At 35.2% G+C, this 20,759-nt stretch overlaps 1 protein-coding gene across 1 annotated transcript in view; it reads left to right on the top strand.

The window, feature by feature from the left end:
• CNGB3 (cyclic nucleotide gated channel subunit beta 3) overlaps nucleotides 1-20,759 on the top strand; it is a 140,507-nt gene that overhangs the window by 110,079 nt on the left and 9,669 nt on the right. Inside the window, exon 13 of the mRNA XM_074206446.1 lies at nucleotides 6,028-6,146. Within this exon, the coding sequence (XP_074062547.1) occupies nucleotides 6,028-6,146 (119 nt within the window). The remainder of the gene's footprint in view (nucleotides 1-6,027; nucleotides 6,147-20,759) is intronic.

Genomic DNA, 20,759 nt, shown 5'->3' with positions numbered 1-20,759 from the left:
CTTAAAAGATGAAAGACTCCAGGTCCTGAATCCAAATATGGCCTCAAACACTTACTAGCTGTGTGACCCTGCTTAAGTCACTTCACCCTATTTGCCTCAGTTTCCTCATCTATAAAATGAACTGGAGAAGGATTGGAAAAGTACTCCAGTGTCTTCGCCAAGAAAACCCCAATGGAGTTGGACTGAAAAAAAACAACTGAACAAAAACAATAAATTCCCCCATCTTTTTTTTCCTTATACTCTCAAAGACATGCACACACACACACACACACACACACACACACACACACACACACACACCCTTCAAAACAAAGTTTTTTTAAAGCTAAATGCAAAATATTTTGGATTATCTATTCTTCCTTCCCTCTAGGATAAAATACAAACTCCTTATTCCAGTATTTAAGGCCCTCCACAATTGGATTTTGTGACAAAATGGCCTAAAATTTTAAAGGTACTAAAAATACTTTCAGCAGAGCAGAGACAAATAAGCTTAGTCCCAATAAACAAAAATAATTAATAAAATGTAGAGACTATTGTGTGGCAGATAAATCTCCCTCCGTTCTCAGTAACTTCATCCCTGGACAATTCCTTTCTGATCTGACCTGCCCCACTTTCACCCCCTCTTCCCAAAGACATCCCAGAATCAGGATTTACACTCACCCCCTCCTCTTCAGTGGAATTCAAGCCCACTCTACAAGCCTGCCCATGCATGCTTTATGCCCTTGACCCAAGAGCAAACATCACTAATTTCAGCTCCAGTCCAAGGCCATCTGCCACCGAATGCACATTAATTCATTGGGCCAAGGATCTCATATTTGCAATAGTCAATTCTCAACTCCCAGATCAATTAATGAATCCCCACTAACTTCAGAGCCCTAAAGAAACCTGGACCAGTTAAGAACTAGGCTAGTCTTAAGGAATCCTAATGACAAGAATGGAAATTCTCCATTGGAACAACCCCAGAGCTTCCAATCTACTTTCAGGACACTGCTGCTAAAAACCTTATATTTGGAGGTTCTCATGTGGGCACAGCCTTACGTCACCAAGAAAGCATTCCAAATTGTCTAAATGGCATCAGAAACTGGAACTGATGATTATTCCTATTTTGAGCTTATAAATAGCCTTATCCCCAAGTAGCTCTAATTGCCTGGCAAACTTTGAAATGTATCATAAATGCATTTCTCTCTTAAGGGACTGGGTCCATTTTGCTTAGCTGAATAGCACCCAGCAAAAAACTGTGTTTATGAGCACTTCAACTTCTTTCCTTGAGGAATTCCTATCCTCCTTTCAAACTCAACTTAAAACCAGTGCCACCTTCCCATGCAAAAATCATGAACTTGTTTATCTACATTTGAATTTTTGGTCAATTTTGGAGGGTATCATTTATACTTATTTAAAGACTGAATTGTCAGGCGGCTAGGTGGCATAGTGGATAAAGCAGCGGCCCTGGAGTCAGGAGTACCTGGGTTCAAATCCAGTCTCAGACACTTAATAATTACCTAGCTGTGTGGCCTTGGGCAAGCCACTTAACCCCATTTGCCTTGCAAAAAAAAAAAAAAAACTAAAAAAAAGACTGAATTGTCAAAATTAATCAATTAGGTCCACACAAAAAAATTAAGGCTTTTATTTGTTATATGTTAACTAGTTATGCTTGAGGTCTTATTTATCTAGAGTGGTAATACCCAGTGGATAACTGCCAGCCTGGAACTTTACTGAGAACTGCCCAGATGAGCTTGAAGTATAATTGGGGTTTTTGCCCAAGTACTATGGGGTAGCCAGCAGTTTGGGGAATTGGGAAGAAAGAAGAGGTCTACCAACCCTGGAATTTCATTTTCACAAATGTCTGTTGGAAATTTACTAAGCCCTTTTTGGATTTAGATTTTATTTCTCATTTCAGTTATTTTTTTAGCCATCTCAAACTCACATATATGACAACCCCAAAAGAATCTGACTTGATTTGACTTTATCATGTAATTGTTTTCTCCAAGGAATGTCTGCTTCCTTTGAATGCTAAGTAAACATCCAACAAAAGTTTAAATTATCATAGAAATATTCAAGAAACAGTAAATGCTTGGCCTGGTTAATTATTCATAATCTCCTTAGAAAACTATGGAAATATCATTAAAAAATAATTTAAAATGCCAAATTACATTTAAGAGCCTATTATGTACTTCTTCCTCTAGTCAAGGGAAGTTTAAAAAAATCATTCCAAGACCTTTCAAGTTGATTCATGTCAGCAAGAAGAAATGTGACACTCTTCTAATCATGACCTCCTGCAGTGTTTCTTGAACTTGCAGAATATTTCCATTATTTCTTATCAAATACACATAATTTTACTTGGAGAAAAGAATTATTTTGCCTGCCAATGCACTTAAAATCCCATTTATCTTGTATGTTTAGCTTATTATTAGCAAAATTTTTATCTTGATGCTAGTAATGCTTGATAATAATCAAACTTCATTCAATGCAAATATATTGCTATATGATTAAAGCTATCCATACACAATGCAAATTTGAAATGAAGTCTCTGATTTGAAGGAGACCTTGGTTCTAATCCTAGTTTTACCACTAAAGCATGATTTTGAGCAGGTTGTTTAAATGACTAGGTTCTTCTTTTCCTCATCTATCAAATAAAGGTGAAAATAAGGATTGTATTAGTATAACTTGAAATATGAATTCGCTAAAAAAATTTTAACTTATGAATGTAAAAATGTGTTGATGTGGTGTTTTTGCAATGGAAAATCTCAATAATTAGTATTTCCCCATGTTTTCGATGATAATTTAAGTGATAATTTATGATGATGACCCTGGGAATGAAAAGGTCCTAAAGTACCTTTGTAACTAACAAGTGCAAAATCTCTGTTTAGCATTCAGAATCTTTTCTTCTTTCCTAGCCTCCTTCATATCCCTACTTTTGCCTTCCTACCAGTATTCCCATCTATTCCTTGTCCATTCTCTTCAATCCAGTGACACTGGCCTCTTTGCTGTCCCATGAACAAGATACTCCATCCCTCACCTCTGGGTATTTTCTTTGACTGTTCCCCATTCCTGGAATGAACTCCATCGTCATTTCTGCCTCCTGGCTTTCTTCAAGTTTCAACTAAAATTCCATTTTCTACAGGAAGTCATTCCTAAACTTCCTTAATTCTAATATCTCCCCTCTTTTAATTATATCCTATTTATCCTTACAGCTTGTTTGTATACCTTTGCTTGCTTGTTATCTTCCCCATTAGATTGTGTTGTTGAACCCAATAGATTGTTTAGATATTCGACCTATTAGAACATGAGCTTCTCAAAAGCAGAAATTGTATTTTTTCTTCATTTTAAATCCCCACTGTTTAGCATAATACTTAGTATGTAGAAGATAATTAAAAAATCCTTATTGATTGACTGAACCATAAAAGAAAAATTAAAATATATTTTCTTTAGTTTTGGTGTCAAGTCATATTCTAATTATCTGAAGCTTAGTACCACTAGTACAGAATTACTGTCTGACAACTTCTCTGTTACCTTAATATTTCAAAAGATCTATGACTTCTTCAGGATTAGTATTCTTTCATCAATGAAAGTTACAAACCCCCTATTCCTAAACAGATTCTTTCATACACAGTTGTGTCCAAAAAGAAATTCAGAACATGGGTTTCAACCCTCTGGTGATGAATTTTCTCTGAATTTAGCCAAAATGGATGGGGAATCCCAGAATGTACATGTTGATAAAGAATCTCAAAGGCTATATCACTGGATTGAAATCTCAGTAGAAGACAATAGAGGAGGGGTGGCTAGGTGGCAGTGGATAAAGCACCCCGGCCCTGGAGTCAGGAGTACCTGAGTTCAAATCTGGTCTCAGATACTTAATAATTACCTAGCTGTGTGGCCTTGGGCAAGTCATTTAACCCCATTTGCCTTGTAAAAACCTTAAAAAAAAGACAATAGAGTGAAATGGCAATTTCACTGAGAGACATATCCAGTACTAGGAAGGTTTTTAAGTCCCCATTGTTCCTTCCCCTAGTGAATCTACAGCTGAAGTATTATATTCACATTAGTTTTCACATTGAAGAACATTGATAAACTGTATGCATACACAAGAGGGCAGCAGGATGATAAGGGGTCATATCATATGAAAATAGATTGGGGCAACTTAAAATATTTAACAAGAAGAGAAGAGTGAAATATAGATGTGATAGCTGTCTTTTTGTATTTAAAGGATTATGTCGAAGATGAAGGATTAATCTTGATCTGATTGGCTTAAGAAAACAGAAGTTGGAGCAATGAGTTGGTTTCAAAGAGAAAAATTTAGTCTTGTCAGAAAAGGCTTTCCAATAATGAAAGCCATAAAAAAGTGGAAAATGTTATTTCAGTAGGCAGTGAATTCTGACTGACTCAAGAAAAAGAAAAGGCTAGATAATAACAAGCACTTATATAGTGTTTTATGATTTGCAAAGCATTTTACAAATATTATCTCATTTGAGCCACACAAAAGCCCTGGGAGTAGATGCAATTATTATTCCCATTTTACAGATGAAGAAACTGAGAAGTTAAATGACTTGCCCAGGTTCACACAGCTAATAAAAGTCTAACATCAGATTTGAACTCAATTGTTCCTGATTGCAGGTTCACTGGGCCCTGATTCAGATCTATAGTTTTGAAGCATATATAATTAGTGTCTTATAAAACCTGGATTCTATGACAAATATCCTTTATCCACTGCACCACCTTGCTGCTTTTCAGAAACGCACTTGACTAGTAAAACTCTTCTGATTTCCTTCCAATTATTGATAATCTATAACCTAGTTCAACCAATAGACCACAAATCCCTATTATAACATACCCCAAAAGATTGTCGATAAGTAGTCATTCCATCTTCTCTTAAAGACCACAAATAACCTCAGATGAGAGATTATTTACTTTCATCCTTCTCCTACCCATTAAGTATTATCCTCCCTTAAGTATTACTTGTCCTGAGCCTTCTTCTAGGCTCTTCCTACATACTTTCTTCCCTGCGATCTTATCAGATCTCAGAAGTTCAATAAAATTTCTATGCAAATGACTCCCAAGTATAGACAACCTTGATAGCTCTCCTGAACCCCAGTCCTACATCACCATTTGCCTACAAGGCCACCCATTCCACATAAGGATATCTCAAACTGATAGGATTTTTATCTTTTTATCATAACCATAGCTTCCTCCTTGTATGTTTAAGATCTGTCATCTTTAGAAGACAGTCTGAGGTTAAAAATACCATGATCATAGTTGATCTAGAGCTTCTAAATCTATCTAATTAGTGTTTATAATAAAACCTATTCTATGACAAATGGTTTTCTTTGATGGTTCTTGTGTCTCATTTGCTTCTACTCTTTTAGAGTTATGTATTTCCATATTGCAGGGATCTTAGTATAGTTACTCATATAACTATTATATTTACTCATAATAATGCTAGTTTTAACATTGAAACTGGACAACCACTTCTCAAATATGTTATAATGGGGATTCCATTAGAGAAAGGGTCCTTAACATGGTATTCACAGACGCCAAAAGGGACCATGGATAGATTTCAGTGAGTCTATGAACTTGGACAGGGGACAAAATTACATCCTTATTTTCCCTAACTTCTAATTAAAACTTAGAATTTCTTCAATTTAGGTAGCTAAGTGATTCAATGAATAGAGCAACAGCCCTGAGTCATGAAGACCTGAATTCAATTCCAACCTCAGACACTTAATAATTGCCCATCCGTGTGACCTTGGACAAGTCACTTAACTCCATTGCCTTAAATAAAGAAAATTTTTTTAAAAAATAATTTCTTCAATTATGAATGTTAGACAACAAATATTTGGAGGGGAATATTGACTTCATAAGATTACCAAAGAAGTCCATGGGTGAATAAAAATGTGCTAAGAAACTCTGCTTTGAGATTAAGGATTGGACCAGATAGCCCACCCCTTCCAAATGTCAAATTCTTTTATTCTGTAGATACAAAAAAATGATTTTAAAATGGATTATTGTTTCTTCTTTATGTTTTGCTTCCAGGGAGAGCTTGGCAGAGAAATGTACATCATTAAACAAGGAGAAGTTCAAGTTCTTGGAGGCCCTGATGGCAATAAAATTCTGGTTACTCTGAAAGCTGGAGCTGTCTTTGGAGAGATCAGGTATCTGAAAAACATTGCATTGTTGTTTTTTAAGAATATTATTCAGGCAAAAAAAAGTTTCTTCTCACATAAAATTTTCATTGGGACCGCCCATACTTTCATGCCAGTACCATGCCTTCAAATATATCTTTGTATCTGATATAATGTATGATTCTTGAGAGCAAAAATTATCATACTTTTGTAGTTGTTTTCCCAGCACCTATCACTTAACAGGCACTTAAGCGATTATTTATTGTTTGATATTGTCTACTGAGCCACATAAACTAAATAATTAATAAAAAAATTTGCCTATAAAAGATACTCATAATTTTAGCCAAAAAATCCTCATAAAAAAACTAATGAAAAAAGAAATATATAAAAATCTAGGAAGATTATATTTACTTACAATTCAATGAACATATATTTAATATAATTATGTACAAGATGACTTGCTAGGATCTGGGGATCCAATAAGAAAATCAAAAGTCAAATCAACATAATCAAAAATAGTCCTACTGGAAGAAACAACAAATTCATATATTAACAAATAAAATGATTAACAACATGAAACAACATGACTTGGCAGCTCATTAGATATAGGATTTGAAAGGAAGGGAACAGTTGAGTATGGAAAGTCAAGGATAACTACAATGTTATAACCCTGGTTGACTAAAAGATTGTGATTCTTTCAATAGAAAGAGGTCAATTTAGAGGAAGAATACTTTTGGAGAGAAATTTGAGTTTGGATAGCACACTCTACATAAATTTCTAGTAGGCAAATGGTGATATAGGACTGGAGTTCAGGAGAATTGTCAGGGCTGTCTATACTTGGGAGTCATCTACATTGATCTGATGAGATCATAGAGAAAGAAAGTATGTAGGAAGAGCCTAGAAGAAGGCTCAAGACAAAGCCTGGAGAATAATAATACTTCTTGGGTAGGAGAAGAATGAAAACACAGTAAATGACAGTGAAGAGAAATGGACACACAAGAGGGGAATCAAGAGTTAGCAATATTAGCAAAGTCTAAGGTAAAAAAAGTATCCAAAAGGGTCAGTCAGTAGTGTCAAAATCTGCAAAGAGGTCATGTAGAATGATGACTGAGAAAAGGTCATTGCATCTCAAATAAAATATTGTTGGCAATCTTAGGAGAGAACAGTTCTAGTCAGGTAGTCATGGTAGAAGCCAGATTGCAAAGGGTTGAGAAGCAAACAGGTTGGCAGAGGAAATGGAGCCAATGAAAGACTTTGGCTATGAAAAAGAAAAGAGATATAGGGTAATAAAGGGAGGAGTATAGAGTCATGAAAATTCTTTAAGAATAAAGAGACCTAGGGGCAGCTAGTTGGCACAGTGGATAAAGCACCAGCCCTGGAGTCAGGAGTACCTGGGTTCAAATGCGGTCTCAGACACTTAATAATTACCTAGCTGTGTGACCTTGGGCAAGCCACTTAACCCCATTTTCTTTGCAAAAACCTAAAAAACAAAACAAAACAAAACAAAACAAAACAAAACAAAACAAAACAAAAAAAGAATAAAGAGACCTTGGAATATATGTAGACTAAAAATAGAACACTTCTTCAGATGTATAGCCCAGACTTGATACGTGGATTACCTAGTTGGATCTCCCAAAGAATGACTAATACCTCAGGTTCACAGATATTATGTCAGTTTGCATTCTTAAGAAACCATAGTTCACCAATCTCCCACTAATACTTACATTTTGGAGGGAGGTAATTGGAGTTAAGCGACTTGTCTAGGTCACACAGTTAATAAGTGTTTGGACAGTTAGGTGGTGCAGTAGATACAGCCTGGAGCCAGGACCTGAGTTCTTATCTCAAACACTAGCTGTGTGATCTTGGGTGAGTCACTTAACCCTAATTGCCTTGCATCCAGAGACATATCTGACCACTGGACCCAGATGGCTCCAGAGGAGAAAGTGAGGCTAGGGACTTAGCACAGCACCCCTTTCACTCAAATCTATTTCATGCTTGTCATGTCCCTGATGTCATGGTATTCTTCAAGAAAGAAAGACAAATATCATCATGTAACCTGAAGATGAGAGAAAGGAGAAGAAATGATAAAGGAGGTACGGATATCAAGGAGACAATGAAGGAAAAGATTAAGAACATAAACTGGACAAGGAGAAGGGTCACCTCTTGAACAGAGAATAAAGCAAACAAAGAATGACAAACATGAAGAGGAGTTTTAAGGTATGGAATAGAAAAGAGAAGATCAATAAGGATTGCTTTTATTTTCTCAGCAAAGTAGAAAGTAAAGATCCTTACCAGAAGGGAAAAGAGAGGAGTTGCTTTAGAAGATTTGAGGAAGGAAAAGGTTTGTAATGTTTGTTGTAGAGAATTTGGTAGTCAATTAGGAAAGAATAAAAGGATTGAAGTGCAAAAATGAAAACTCAGTTGAGATTATATAATATAAATGTGTAGTGAATCTCAGTCCAGAGGGTTGATTTTCATTAGATACACTAATTTATCCTAAAATTAGCTAAAAGTTCTTATTGTTAATTGAAGGCGATTAAACCTTTAAAGTTAACATAGGCTGTAGGCAATATAAAAACAAATCAATAAAAATTTATTTTCTTAAAAAGTTAATAGTTACTTAATTTTCATTTTCTAAGGCTTTGAGGCTATTGTTTCCCAGATAAAACTCTTTAGTATTCATTTATACAGTTTATCTAGCTCTATGCAAATGTGTTTTTTTTAAGTGTCTAACACTAAGGCCTTTAATTTAATCTCTGAAGGAGATAGAAGTTGCCCCATCTTTCTTGAAAAAGGTGCCTCAGACAAATAATACTGATAGTGAGGAAATCTAGTCAGGGACAAATAATGACCCTATAAAAAGAAAGATGATTAGCAAGTCAAAGAAGGCTGAAAATTGACCTAAATCCCTTTAGTTTAAAAGATATCAAAAACCTACTGACATCTAATGGATTGGTTTTGACCACAAACTCCAGAAAAATGTCCTGTATGTGTGGATGTATTGACAATGGAAATTGGGCAACAGGTCTATTAAAAATCAGGACATTGTCTCACTGTAGGTAGAGTGAGGAAAAGTTTACATTGTCAGGAAGAGTTAGATTCATTAAAGAGAGGAAAGACTGAAGTTCAAATCCTACTTTTGACAAATTCTAATGTGTCCTTTAGCTTCTTACTATGTCCCACTCCACCCCTAGGAAGCCCTCTAACATTCTTTAGAATTATCAACTGGCATTGGCAGAGAAATTTTTTTTTTACTAAGAACATCTTACACCCAAGAAACCTTAGGTCTAGACTGCCCCTTCAAGACCATATTAAAATCCACAGCCTTTTACATCTGGTTGCCAAGATTCTGTTCCTTTTTCCTGCTTATTCGATGGGTAGCGTGGTGTTGACTACTTGCAGACATTTTATCAGTGGGAGGAAGACTTTGAGAACAGACTGGCTGCCAACTTTCCTGAAGGAGAGCTCTTGTGTGAGCCCGTGAGTAGAGAAAATAGCTGTGACTGCTGTTCTCTGGGACATCACTACATGGGAACAGCATAATGTATAATGGAAAGGATGTTAGATTTAAAATCAGAAGGCCTGGGTACAATTCCCAGTTCTACAAATTACTGCCTGTGTGACCATGGACAAAGTCTTTAACTTCCTAGACCTCAGTTTTCTTAACTATATAATGAGAGGGCAGCCCAAGATGACTTCTAATGTTACTTCTTGCTTTAAATCTATAAGCTTATCAAACATATATATATATATATATACGTATATTTATACATATATATAGCTTGTGTCTGTGATTGATATATGTATATAAGTGTCTATACATACTTTATTCTACTATTTAATACAATTATCACTATTTAGGTAAAATAATATTCCTTTGTCCATTTATCTTATTTTAGAAATGAAACTTTCTATATTTAATTCATGCAAAATAAATTAATAATTCATGAACTACTAAGTGAAGTCAGATTTTCTTTAATTCCAGATCATCACCCTTTTATTATTATTCTTCTTCCTCTTCCTATTTCATGAAGTGAAAGGAAAAGGGATTGAGGTAGAAGGCATTATTCAAATATTTTCTCCATTCCATGATTCTGCCCAAGTTGATAGTCACAGTTCCTTCTTCATCATCTTTTCCATCCTCTTTGAGATAAAATCAGTGTGTTTTTTCTGGGTTGTTATTATCATTTAAATAGATTATCTGTTTCTGGTTTGTTTGATTTTTCTCTGTCAAGACATCAGAAATTTTACATAGGTGTGTAGGGGCAAAGTATGAGAGGGTCAAGGTAAGAATTATAATTGTGCCAAAGCATAAAGCAAACACTTAATGGTGTTTGTTGATTGAAAAATAGGAGAATAATAGTTCATTTGCAATTGTCATTATCATTATTATTAGCAGTACTTCTCTATAACAAGCCTAATGAAGCTCTCTATCTCAAAAGGAACTTATAATGAAATAGAGATGATTATGAGCTTGTTTATATTTATACCAAAGTGAAAACCAAATGTGATACTTTACATCTTCAATCTTTCATTGGAATCACTGTCACATTAGTGAGGGTATTGTCTACTGAGGTACACAGATCACTATCTATTCATGCTTTCTTATCCTATGTGATTGTTATTCCTCTCCTCCCTTTAATTCTCTAGAGCAGTCCCACTCAGTGTGCTAGAGATCTTGTTTTTTAACATTCTTTAGGCATCTCTGTAGGTAGTAACCTCTGTAATAACCTAGTTTTGCATTTGTTTTACTACCAGCAGCAGCCAGGTAGTGTGGTACAAGTGGATAAAGCAATGAACCTAGAGTCAAAAAAAAAAAAAAAACTGAATTCAAATCCTGTCTCAGACACTTACTAGCTGTGTGATCTTGGACAAGTCACTGAAACTATTTGCCTCAGTTTCCTCAACTGTAAAATAGGGATGATAATAATGCCAGTTCCCAGGATTGTTGTGACAATCAATTAAGATTATATCTGCAAAGTGCTTAGCACATAAGAAATCGCTATTACATTAACAAAATACCTTTTTCTCATTAACAGACCTGTCCACATCCTTTTCCACTCATTCTTTTTCTGATCAATCATTATCAGTAATATATTGTAGTCAAGAGCTCATAGACTCACCACTATGTGTCTCTGCATTATCTTTTGGGTCACCTCAAATCTTGATGTTGCATAAACTATCAGGTCTCATGAATTTTAAAATAAACAGCTGTTAGATTAGATATTTGTATTAAACTGCTAAACGGTTTTCTTCTACATATCCTCAGAGGTTAGAACTAGGAACAATGGATGGATGTAACTTTAAGAGAGGTAAACCTAGTCTTGATGTAAAAAAAAACTTCCTAGCTGTCCAAAAAGTAGAAGCAGATTCCTCCATCTTACTGGAAATTTCCAACAAAGAAAGGAAGACCACTTGTTGAGGATGGTATAAAGGAGCTTCTTAGGCAAATGCAAGCTATATTAGATGGCCTCTAAAGTCTCTCCCAACTCTGAAATTCCATGATTCTATGTTTATATTTGACATATTTGGGGCCTCTGCTAACACTTCCAAGTAAATTTTTCTGTTCTCTAGCTGATCATGAAATACTATTCAATTTTTCTTTGTGGTTCACTGAACATTTGGGACTACATTCATTCAATCCTTCTTTAGAAAATCTTTAAAGGCAGGGGATGGGATTACTGGACATGAAGACAGAACTGGATTCTTCCCAATTCTATCCTTTGCTTACTGTAAGACCTTATAATTTAACCTTTCTGTGACTTAGCTAATAATAGTTATAATAATTGGGATCTTAAAAAATGCCCCCTTCTATTCCCTCTGAAATGCTGTGAAAATTAATTAGCTGGCATCTATAAAGTATTGAGAGCTCCCAAGAGAATGGTGCTTTGTAAATAAAAAATATTATAATTGTTGCCTGTTGCTATTATCACAGGAAGAAATAGCTCTAGGAATAGAATCCAGGTGTTGCCCAGTCACAAATGAATGAAATCCTTCATTCCTGATAGCAGCTGCTTATAAATTGCCTGTTACCAACTAGGTTAGCTCAGCCAAAGGGGAACTGGTAGATCTGTCAGTCAATTATCTGGATGATTCAAACAAATAGCAGTTTTTTTTTTTTTGTTTTTTGCCTGAATGGACTATGTAATTGCTTCATTCCTCCTCAGTGCTTTGACTGTAGAGAAAGGGGGTGTCACTGCTTTTTCTCAACTATCTGATGGTCCCAAGTCACATGCCTTCCCCATAGCTTTCACTTGCACACAGAGCCCAGTGCTTTTTATTCCAGAGGTGCCATTCAAATATCTGCCAAACATGTGAATCCTGGAAAAATTGAGCTCTGGCATTTGCTATTCAAAAATTCTATGATCTTTGTTAAAAAGAACTAAATTAAGCAGAATTGTATTGGTTTGAAAAGAGGGCTTTTCTCTTTTATCCAAAAAAAACTGGGGTGAGGGAGAGGAATTGAAGGTTTTCAGAGACAGCACATATTGATATGGGGGGGGGAAGACAAAACTAAAATAAGAAGTCATAATGGCCCACAAAGAAACTGCATACAGCAGTTTCATCACACTTGCACTTTGAAAAACTTAAGTCATCTAATCAGACAAGAAATCCAAAGTCTACAAATGTTTTGGGGATATTAACTAGCTTTCTCATTCTCCCTGACTATTAGGAAAAAAAAAACTTTAGGGGCAGATATTTTATTTAATAATTTTCTACACAAATTGCTAGTCCATTTGTTGGAATTCTCTGTTTTCCCCTCTTTAGATGAAGCAGAAGCAAACTTCTAAAATCCTGTTTCTTCATTATGTATTTTTATAATTTATAATAAATCATTCTATATCTTTAAAATTCATGGGGAAAGAAAGAATGGCATAAACCCAGGATTGGCAAACCATGGCCCACAGGACTACATCCAATCTGCCCACAATCTAAGAATGGTTTTTACATTTTAAAATTTGTATTTAGCCCATAGACCTTAGCTTGCCATCCCTTGGTAAAGAAAAGAATACTAGATTTGGTATCAGAACTTCAGATTTCAAACACAAACTCTACTCCTTTTCTATTTATGGACAAGTCACTTTACCTCTCAGCCTCAACTTCTGCAAAATTAGAATAATAACATTTGCACTAAAATTGTGATAATAAATATAAAGAGAATTAAATATCAATTAAGAGCTTTTGCAAGCATCATGAAATTTGTTATTAATAATAGGGTTGTGCATGATGGCCATACTGTTGCCTGAACTCTTCAAGGAAATATATGAACTAGATCATTTTCCTTCTGTTCTTCCTTCATCCCTATTCAACAACTTCCCCACCATCTCTCACAATTTTCTTCCTTTCTCAATTATATTCTCCTCCCAACCAAGCCACAAATGCTCTTTCCTCCTTCTTCTCCTCCATAACTAACCAGAATTCCTTTAATTATGGACCTGCCCTCCCCAACAATATTATATGTAATAAATCTCTTCTCAAGCTAAAATACCTACCTTTGCCTCTGTCAAAATTTATTATCTTATGTTCTAGAAATGAACTGTGCTAATAAATAAACAAGTCAAAAACAACTCCCAGAGGCCAAATATTGTCCTCAAATATTAGAAATTCAAAATACAATAATAGTTCCTGTCCTTGAGAAACTTACAATCTAACTGGGAGAAGAATATTATGTAAGTATTGCACTTCATCCTAATTTATAATTGTGCTTGAATTCATGAATTAGGTTCCCCAGTAGACATTTACTACTCCAATTTTCAAAGTTCAAACTCTATAAATATTTACTCTCAACAATTCACAAACCCCCCACCTGTATATTGACCTTTCATAGTCAATCAGTAAACACAATTAGCAAAGATAACACAATTAGTAAAATTATTGTAAAAGATAAGTTTGTAATTTGTAAATTGTAAAAAAACTTTTTTCTTCTTCTTCCTGTAGCCAGTAAAAAAATAAAAATAACACAATTAACAAAAATATTCACCAAGTTAGCAAAGTAAGAACAGTAACTAAAAACTATACGCTGGTAGTGTACACACATGTAAGAAACACATATGATCAAAGACATTTACACTTCCAGGTGTCTCTCAATTGCCTTTCTTTTCTGGAGCTATACCTATACTCTTCCCCTGGTTTAGCATTTCTGCTGGGTGAATCACTCAACAGAGCTCCTTGGACCTGCTCCTCTTTTCCGCTCAGCTCCCAGTAGACAGAGCTAATTTTCCCTTTAATTCATGATTGGTTATCTTCTCTACTCCCAGGGGTCTATTCCTTGAAACTGGACATCTCAAACTAGATGTCCCAGATGTTATAGGCATCTCAAACTCAATAAAACCAAAACAAAACTCATTATTTTCCTTCAAAAAGTAAAAACAACCCTCCCCTATTCTGAACCTCCCTATTACTATGGAAGATACCACCATCTTCCTAATCATCCAATCTCATAATTTTGGTATTATATTCAATTCTTCATTTTCACTTCACACATCAAGTTACATATTTCCCCTTGTATAAGACGTTTCCATGTATAAGATGCACCTTAATTTTGGGGCCAAAAATTTGAAAAAAAAGTATTACATAAAATTATTGAACTCAAGTTTTATTCATCATGAAATTCAAGGACCTTCTGCTCATAGCTTTCAGGCATCTTTCGGGCAAGTCTGATGCATGGAAGATGCTTAATCCATTCCTTTCATGAACCTGAAGTACCAGTTGTTCCTCTTTTGAAATCAATCACTTCTTTTTCATCAGCAATTCTTCTGGCCTGATGCTGAACTTTCTCTGTGAACACAAGAATTCCAGTGGCCCTTTGCTGTTCAATCCATCTCAAGTTCCTTTCTACATCAGGTCATTTGGCTGATTTACCTTTCGTGGCCTTCTGCCAGGGCATTTTCAATGAGGTTTCTTCTTTCCATAGCCAATCTCAGATTGTTTTCTCAATTGGAGGACCACCAAACTGACGTTCAGAATCACGATTTCCATTCACTTTGGCAAACTGGATCACTTTTCCTTGAATTCAGCATAGTATGAAAATCTTTCCAGAGCCATTTCTGGGCAGAACATGGCAATATGTAACCTAATACCCTGGTAACAAATGAGAAACAATGAGTTCAAAGACAGCAAGTGAAAAAAAGCTGGAAATGCAAGTAAAAAAATCTAAACCACTGGATAAGATGGTCCCAGTTTTTAGATCCCAAATTTTTCAAAAAAAGGTGTGTCTTATACATGGGGGAAATAGGGCAGCCCCAAATCTTGTCATTTCTACCTCAGTAATCTCTCTCATATATGTCTTTTTCTCTTCACTCGTATGAGTAAAACCCTAGATCAATCTCTCATTACCTCTTACCTAGTCTATTACAATTTCTTCAAGTCTTTTCTCATTTCAATCCATTTTATGCACAGCTACCAAGATAAATATCCTAAAATGTAATTCTGAATATGTCACTCCTACCCCCCCACCTCTATAATGACCTCTACTAGGTTTCAGGATCAAATATAAATGTCTGTTTGGTATGTAAAGTTTTTTTAAATTTATTCCTTTTTCTATTTTTCCATTCTTCAAAACAGCCAGCTCTGCTGACCTATTTGCAAGTTTTTGAACACAAAACCGACACTCCATATTCCCTTGTCTTCCCTGGCTATCTCTCATGTCTGAAATGTTCAGCCCCTACACTTTTGCCTCTTAGCTTCCCAGATTCCTTCAAGACTCAGTTCAAATATTTTTATGTATATAATAATTTATACATTGTCTACCTCAACAAAAACTCCTTGAAGGCAGAATCTATTTTTACCTTTCTTTTTTATCGTCAGAGGTTAGTACAGAGTCTGTCATGTAGTAAGAAGTTAATAAATACTCTCTGACTGATAACTTCCTAAGATGCTTCATGTCTAGTTCTCTCCTAAAGTGCCTGTATTGCCTGATACCATGTTCTGGGGGTTGGGGGATAGGGGAAACTATAGAAAGGAGGAAAAAGAGCTATTCCTCCCCACCTCCATACTCTCTAGTAGAAATTCAGGGGTTACACCTTATAGAGCTCTTTTTTCTTAACTGTCAGTACAAACTCTCTAATGATCCTTCTCTGTTGCCAAATGTCCCATTCATTGCTGTCACCTACACACACACACACACACACCACACACACACAGGGTATGTTTTTGTGTGTCTCTGTCTCCTCTGAACTGTAAAGTTAGGTTTTGTTTTTTTTAAAGCTCACCAAAGTTGGGTCAAATTTCAACTAGCTAATTGCAGCTTTCCTTCAATTCCATCAAGGAAGACTTCACAATTTATAAAGGCATAGGCTTGCCCAAAGTGATTTCATCAACTGGATATGGGGAAATGGAAAGAAAATCAATTGGTCAGAGTATCCTGACCAACTCCCTCACAACAAGGGTATTTACAAAAATATACTCAAATAGATATAAGGTTGGGGGCAAGGATGGAAAGAGGTAGACTAGAGGAAAGCATTAGCAGCTGGAGGAACATGTAGACAAAATTACAGGGTTTGTGAGTTTGTAGGGTTTTTTAATATTTTGATGATTAGATTTCAATATAATTGGTTTCCTTTTGCAATTTTTACTTTTATTTTATGCATGTAAAAACTTTATTCTGAAGTGTCTACAGGCTTCACTTCTCTGCCAAAGAGGGCCCATGAAAAGAAACAGTTCAGAACTTCTGTTGTAGAAAGTAGCTCTTGGACTGTCAAACTCGGTGTGATGATGGGTTGATGTATTTCTCTCCCAGATAAAATTGGCATTTTAACAGAGGTAATACTTAACCCAAGTGCACTGTAGAAAGCTAGGGGAAGAAATAACAGGAGAAAATATTTGGTGTTGTCTTTAGGTCCCCCAAATGCCAAACCATAGACATGTCTACTTTGCTAACAATTAAGGCCAAGCCAAATGTACATAAAGTAGGTCATGTTAACAGAAATTGATTTGTAACCACATTTTTATGAATTGGTAACTCCAGCAACTTTAAAGGGAAAAAAATCTCAGTTTACTGAGCACTAAACTCTCAACTATTTATATTCTATCAAATTCTCCTATTTTTGTTCATAATTTTTGCATAGCTAGTCACATTGATTATGACTGTTTAGTATGCTGCTTTTTTAGCAGCAGAATTTCACAGACACTTTATAGGTAATGACTCAGTTCATAATCACTTAAAATTTTAATAGCTCTAAAGGATTCCACAATGCTAATATACCAGAATATATAGCTAATCCTTCCCCTTCTTCTGGGTCATTACTATGTTCTGATGTGACACACCTTTCCTTCAGAGAGTTCCAGATATTTTCTAAAACACCAAATCACTAATTCTCTCCATTAACTGGAAACATGAGAATATCATTATTAATAGTACCTGATATTTACCTAGATCTAAGTCCAAGAAATCCAAAGTGCTTTGCAATGTTCTGAAATTTTCTGGGCAAGTACAATGAATCTTATAATGAACATTTTTGAAATGTGGCAATAGGTACAATAGAACTGACCATTCTAGTCATTTTCACCATGATAACAAGGGCCATAGATGAGTAAAATGGCTATCTATATCATATAGTTCATTTATTTTCTTCTTGTTTTGACTCTAGAAAGAACTTGAACTGTCCTGGTCATTGGCCTACTCAAGCTAAGACCTCCTCAGTCTAGCTAGAGAAGAGTCAGACTATGTACTTAATTGAAGGCAAATACATTTGCAATTGTGAATATGGACAGATGAAATAATAACTCACAGCAAAGAACAAGAAACTGAGAAGAGGCGCCCACTGGGGGCAACTGCTTAGTTTTATTAGACAAAAGTGAAAGAAGTAAAAAACTGAAAGAGGAGATGGTTTCAGAGAAATCTGAGAAAATTTATGTGAACTGATGCAGAGTGAAGTAGGCAGAACCAAGAGAATGATTTATACAATAATAGCAATATCATGGAAACAAGTCTGAAATGACCCACCACAACTACAGCTACCCACCTCCAGACAAAGAGGTGATGGACTCAGAGTACAGATTTAAACAGAGGTAACACAGGATTTTGTATGACTCTACATGTTTGTAACAGGTTGGGGTTTTTTCCTTACCCTCTTAATGCAGGGAGAGGGACAGGAGTGCTGAGGTGGAAAGGTGAGATTTAGGAACTGAAAATAAAATAAAATTGAATTTAATAATTTAGCATTAAAAATAATAGCCCAAACTGCATAGCAGTTTAAATTTTACTAAGTACTTTACGTAAATCATAATAGCAAAGGTTGACATTTCACAAAGTACTTCATATATATATATATATATATATATAAAATATATGTATATAATATATATATATACATATTATTATCTTTTTTCCTCCTCTTAACAACTAAGGAAGATAGTGGCAGTACTATCATCTCCATTTTACATTATCACCCCCAATTTCCTCAAGAACTTGATATTCCAAGAAGTCAAGTGACTTAAAGCCAGTGGAGCCAGACCTCCAGTCTGATCTTTTAAGTTTAATGTTTCCCCCCCTCTGCCTCCTCTTGAAAGATAAAAAATAACAAATATGGGATGAAATAAAATTGACACTTCTCTCTCTAGTTCTGTTTCCTTTCCTCTCTTTACTCCTCCCTCAATTTCTAGTTGGTTTCCTACTTTTCTTTCAACGACCTATAGCCAACTTCAGAATCAAAACTTTATGAAAGAAGGGGTATGAGGGCTTTTTTTCTCTAAAGATTCTGAATTCTTGTGAAGTATTACAAAGAATCTGTGGATGCAGATTCTCCTCAAAATGTTTTTCTTTTAAAAAAAAAACCTTTCTGAGCTTTCACATATATTTGTCACTCTCAGGTAGATGAATGTCAAAATATCTATAAGAAAAAAGGGACCAGAGCAAGGGAGATCCTAAAATGTTTTAAATTTGCATACACATAAGACAGATAAAAACATTTTATTCATATTTTTTAAGTCATTATTAGAAAGTATGGAGGGGAAAGGGAGAGACAAAGAGAGTTAAACAGAGTTTTATCCAGATTATTAAGAAATTGTTGAAAATCCCTAGAAGCAGTTTTTTTTCAATAACTTTGACCTAGATGCAAATTTTTCCCTAAAGAGGTCTAAAAAGCAAAGATGTGACCTTCCTCCCCACAGATTGTGACCCCAGTTGGAAATGTGTGTTTAATGCTAAAAATGCTTAGTTTTCATCTCACTCAATATTTGATGTATTGACCTCTAAAAAAAGATCACCAGACTTTGCTTTGTTTCTCCTATAAAATAATAATCCCAAGTGACAGTGAATGCTATCAGCATAGAATTATCTCTAATTTAATTTTTTTTTTAAAAATTCTTTCCCTCAACCACAAACATCAACTTTTTCCTCCCAATTATTTCCCTGGAAGTATGTATAATAGAAAGAAAATTAAACATGTAGACAACCTGATATCATGACCTGCCTTCATATTGCTCATGTGATCATGGATAAATCAGTGAACTTCTCCAATCTTCAGATTCCTCCTCTGTAAAATGAAGACAATACTGTAACCATTTCTTTTACAAGACTGTAAGAAGAAAACCATTTTGTGACTATGAGAGCTAAGGTGCCACAGTGAACTGAGGGTTAGAGCTCGAGTTAAAGACCTGAGTTTAAATTTTACCTCAGTTGTTTACCAATTGTGACTGCTGAGGACATCACTTAATTTTTGTCTGCCTCAGTTTCCCAAACTGTAAAATGAGGATAATAATAGAGGCTGTGAGATAATATTTGTAAAGTGCTCTTCACTTTACCTAGCACATGGTCTACACAAAAGCTTGTCTTTAGGGGCAGCTAGGTGGCACAATGAATAAAGCACCAGCCCTGGAGTCAGGAAGACCTGCGTTCAAATCCGGTCTCAAACACTTAATTACCTAACTGTGTGACCTTGGGCAAGTCACTTAACCCCATTGCCTTAAAAAAATAATTAAATAATAAAATAAATAATAATAATAAAAGCTTGTTTTTGTCCTTCTTTTCCTCACACAGCTAGAGTTAGAGAAGGGAGATAAAATGCAGAGTCACTCCAATAAAACAAAATCATATGTTTAGAACTAAAAGAAACCTTAATGGTCATGTAAGTCAAGCCTCTCACATTATAGTTGAGGAAACAGGGGCCCAGAAAGGCCACACTTCTAGTTAGTGGTGGTTGTAGTGTTTTTTTTCCAATCATTTTTCAGTCATGTCCTATCTTTGTGAGCCATTTTGGGGGTTTTCTTGGCAAAAACACTGGAGTATTTTGCCATTTACTTCTCTAGTTAATTTTACAGATGAGGAAACTGAAGCAAACAGGGTTAAGTGACTTGCCTAGGGTCACACTGCTAGTAAGGGTCCAAGATCAGATTTAAACTCAGGAAAATGAGTCTTCCCAATTCCAGACTTGATTCACATAGGCTGAAAAAAGGTATGAAAATATTAATTATATCTTAACACTTTTGCTCAAACATTTTCAATGGCTCCCTATTTCCTACTGCATCATATTTGAATAACATCTAAATTTTAATAATAATAATAATAAATAAATAACAACTAACATATATATGTCACTTAATATATACCAGGCACTAACCCTGGAAGGTAGGTGTCATTATTATCCCCATATCCTTGAGGAAATAGATTAATTTTCCCAGGTCACACAGCTAGTAAGTATCTGA

This window comes from Macrotis lagotis, chromosome X (assembly GCF_037893015.1).
Source record: "Macrotis lagotis isolate mMagLag1 chromosome X, bilby.v1.9.chrom.fasta, whole genome shotgun sequence".
Lineage (NCBI taxonomy): Eukaryota > Metazoa > Chordata > Mammalia > Peramelemorphia > Peramelidae > Macrotis > Macrotis lagotis.
This window is presented reverse-complemented; position numbering and strand designations above follow the sequence as displayed.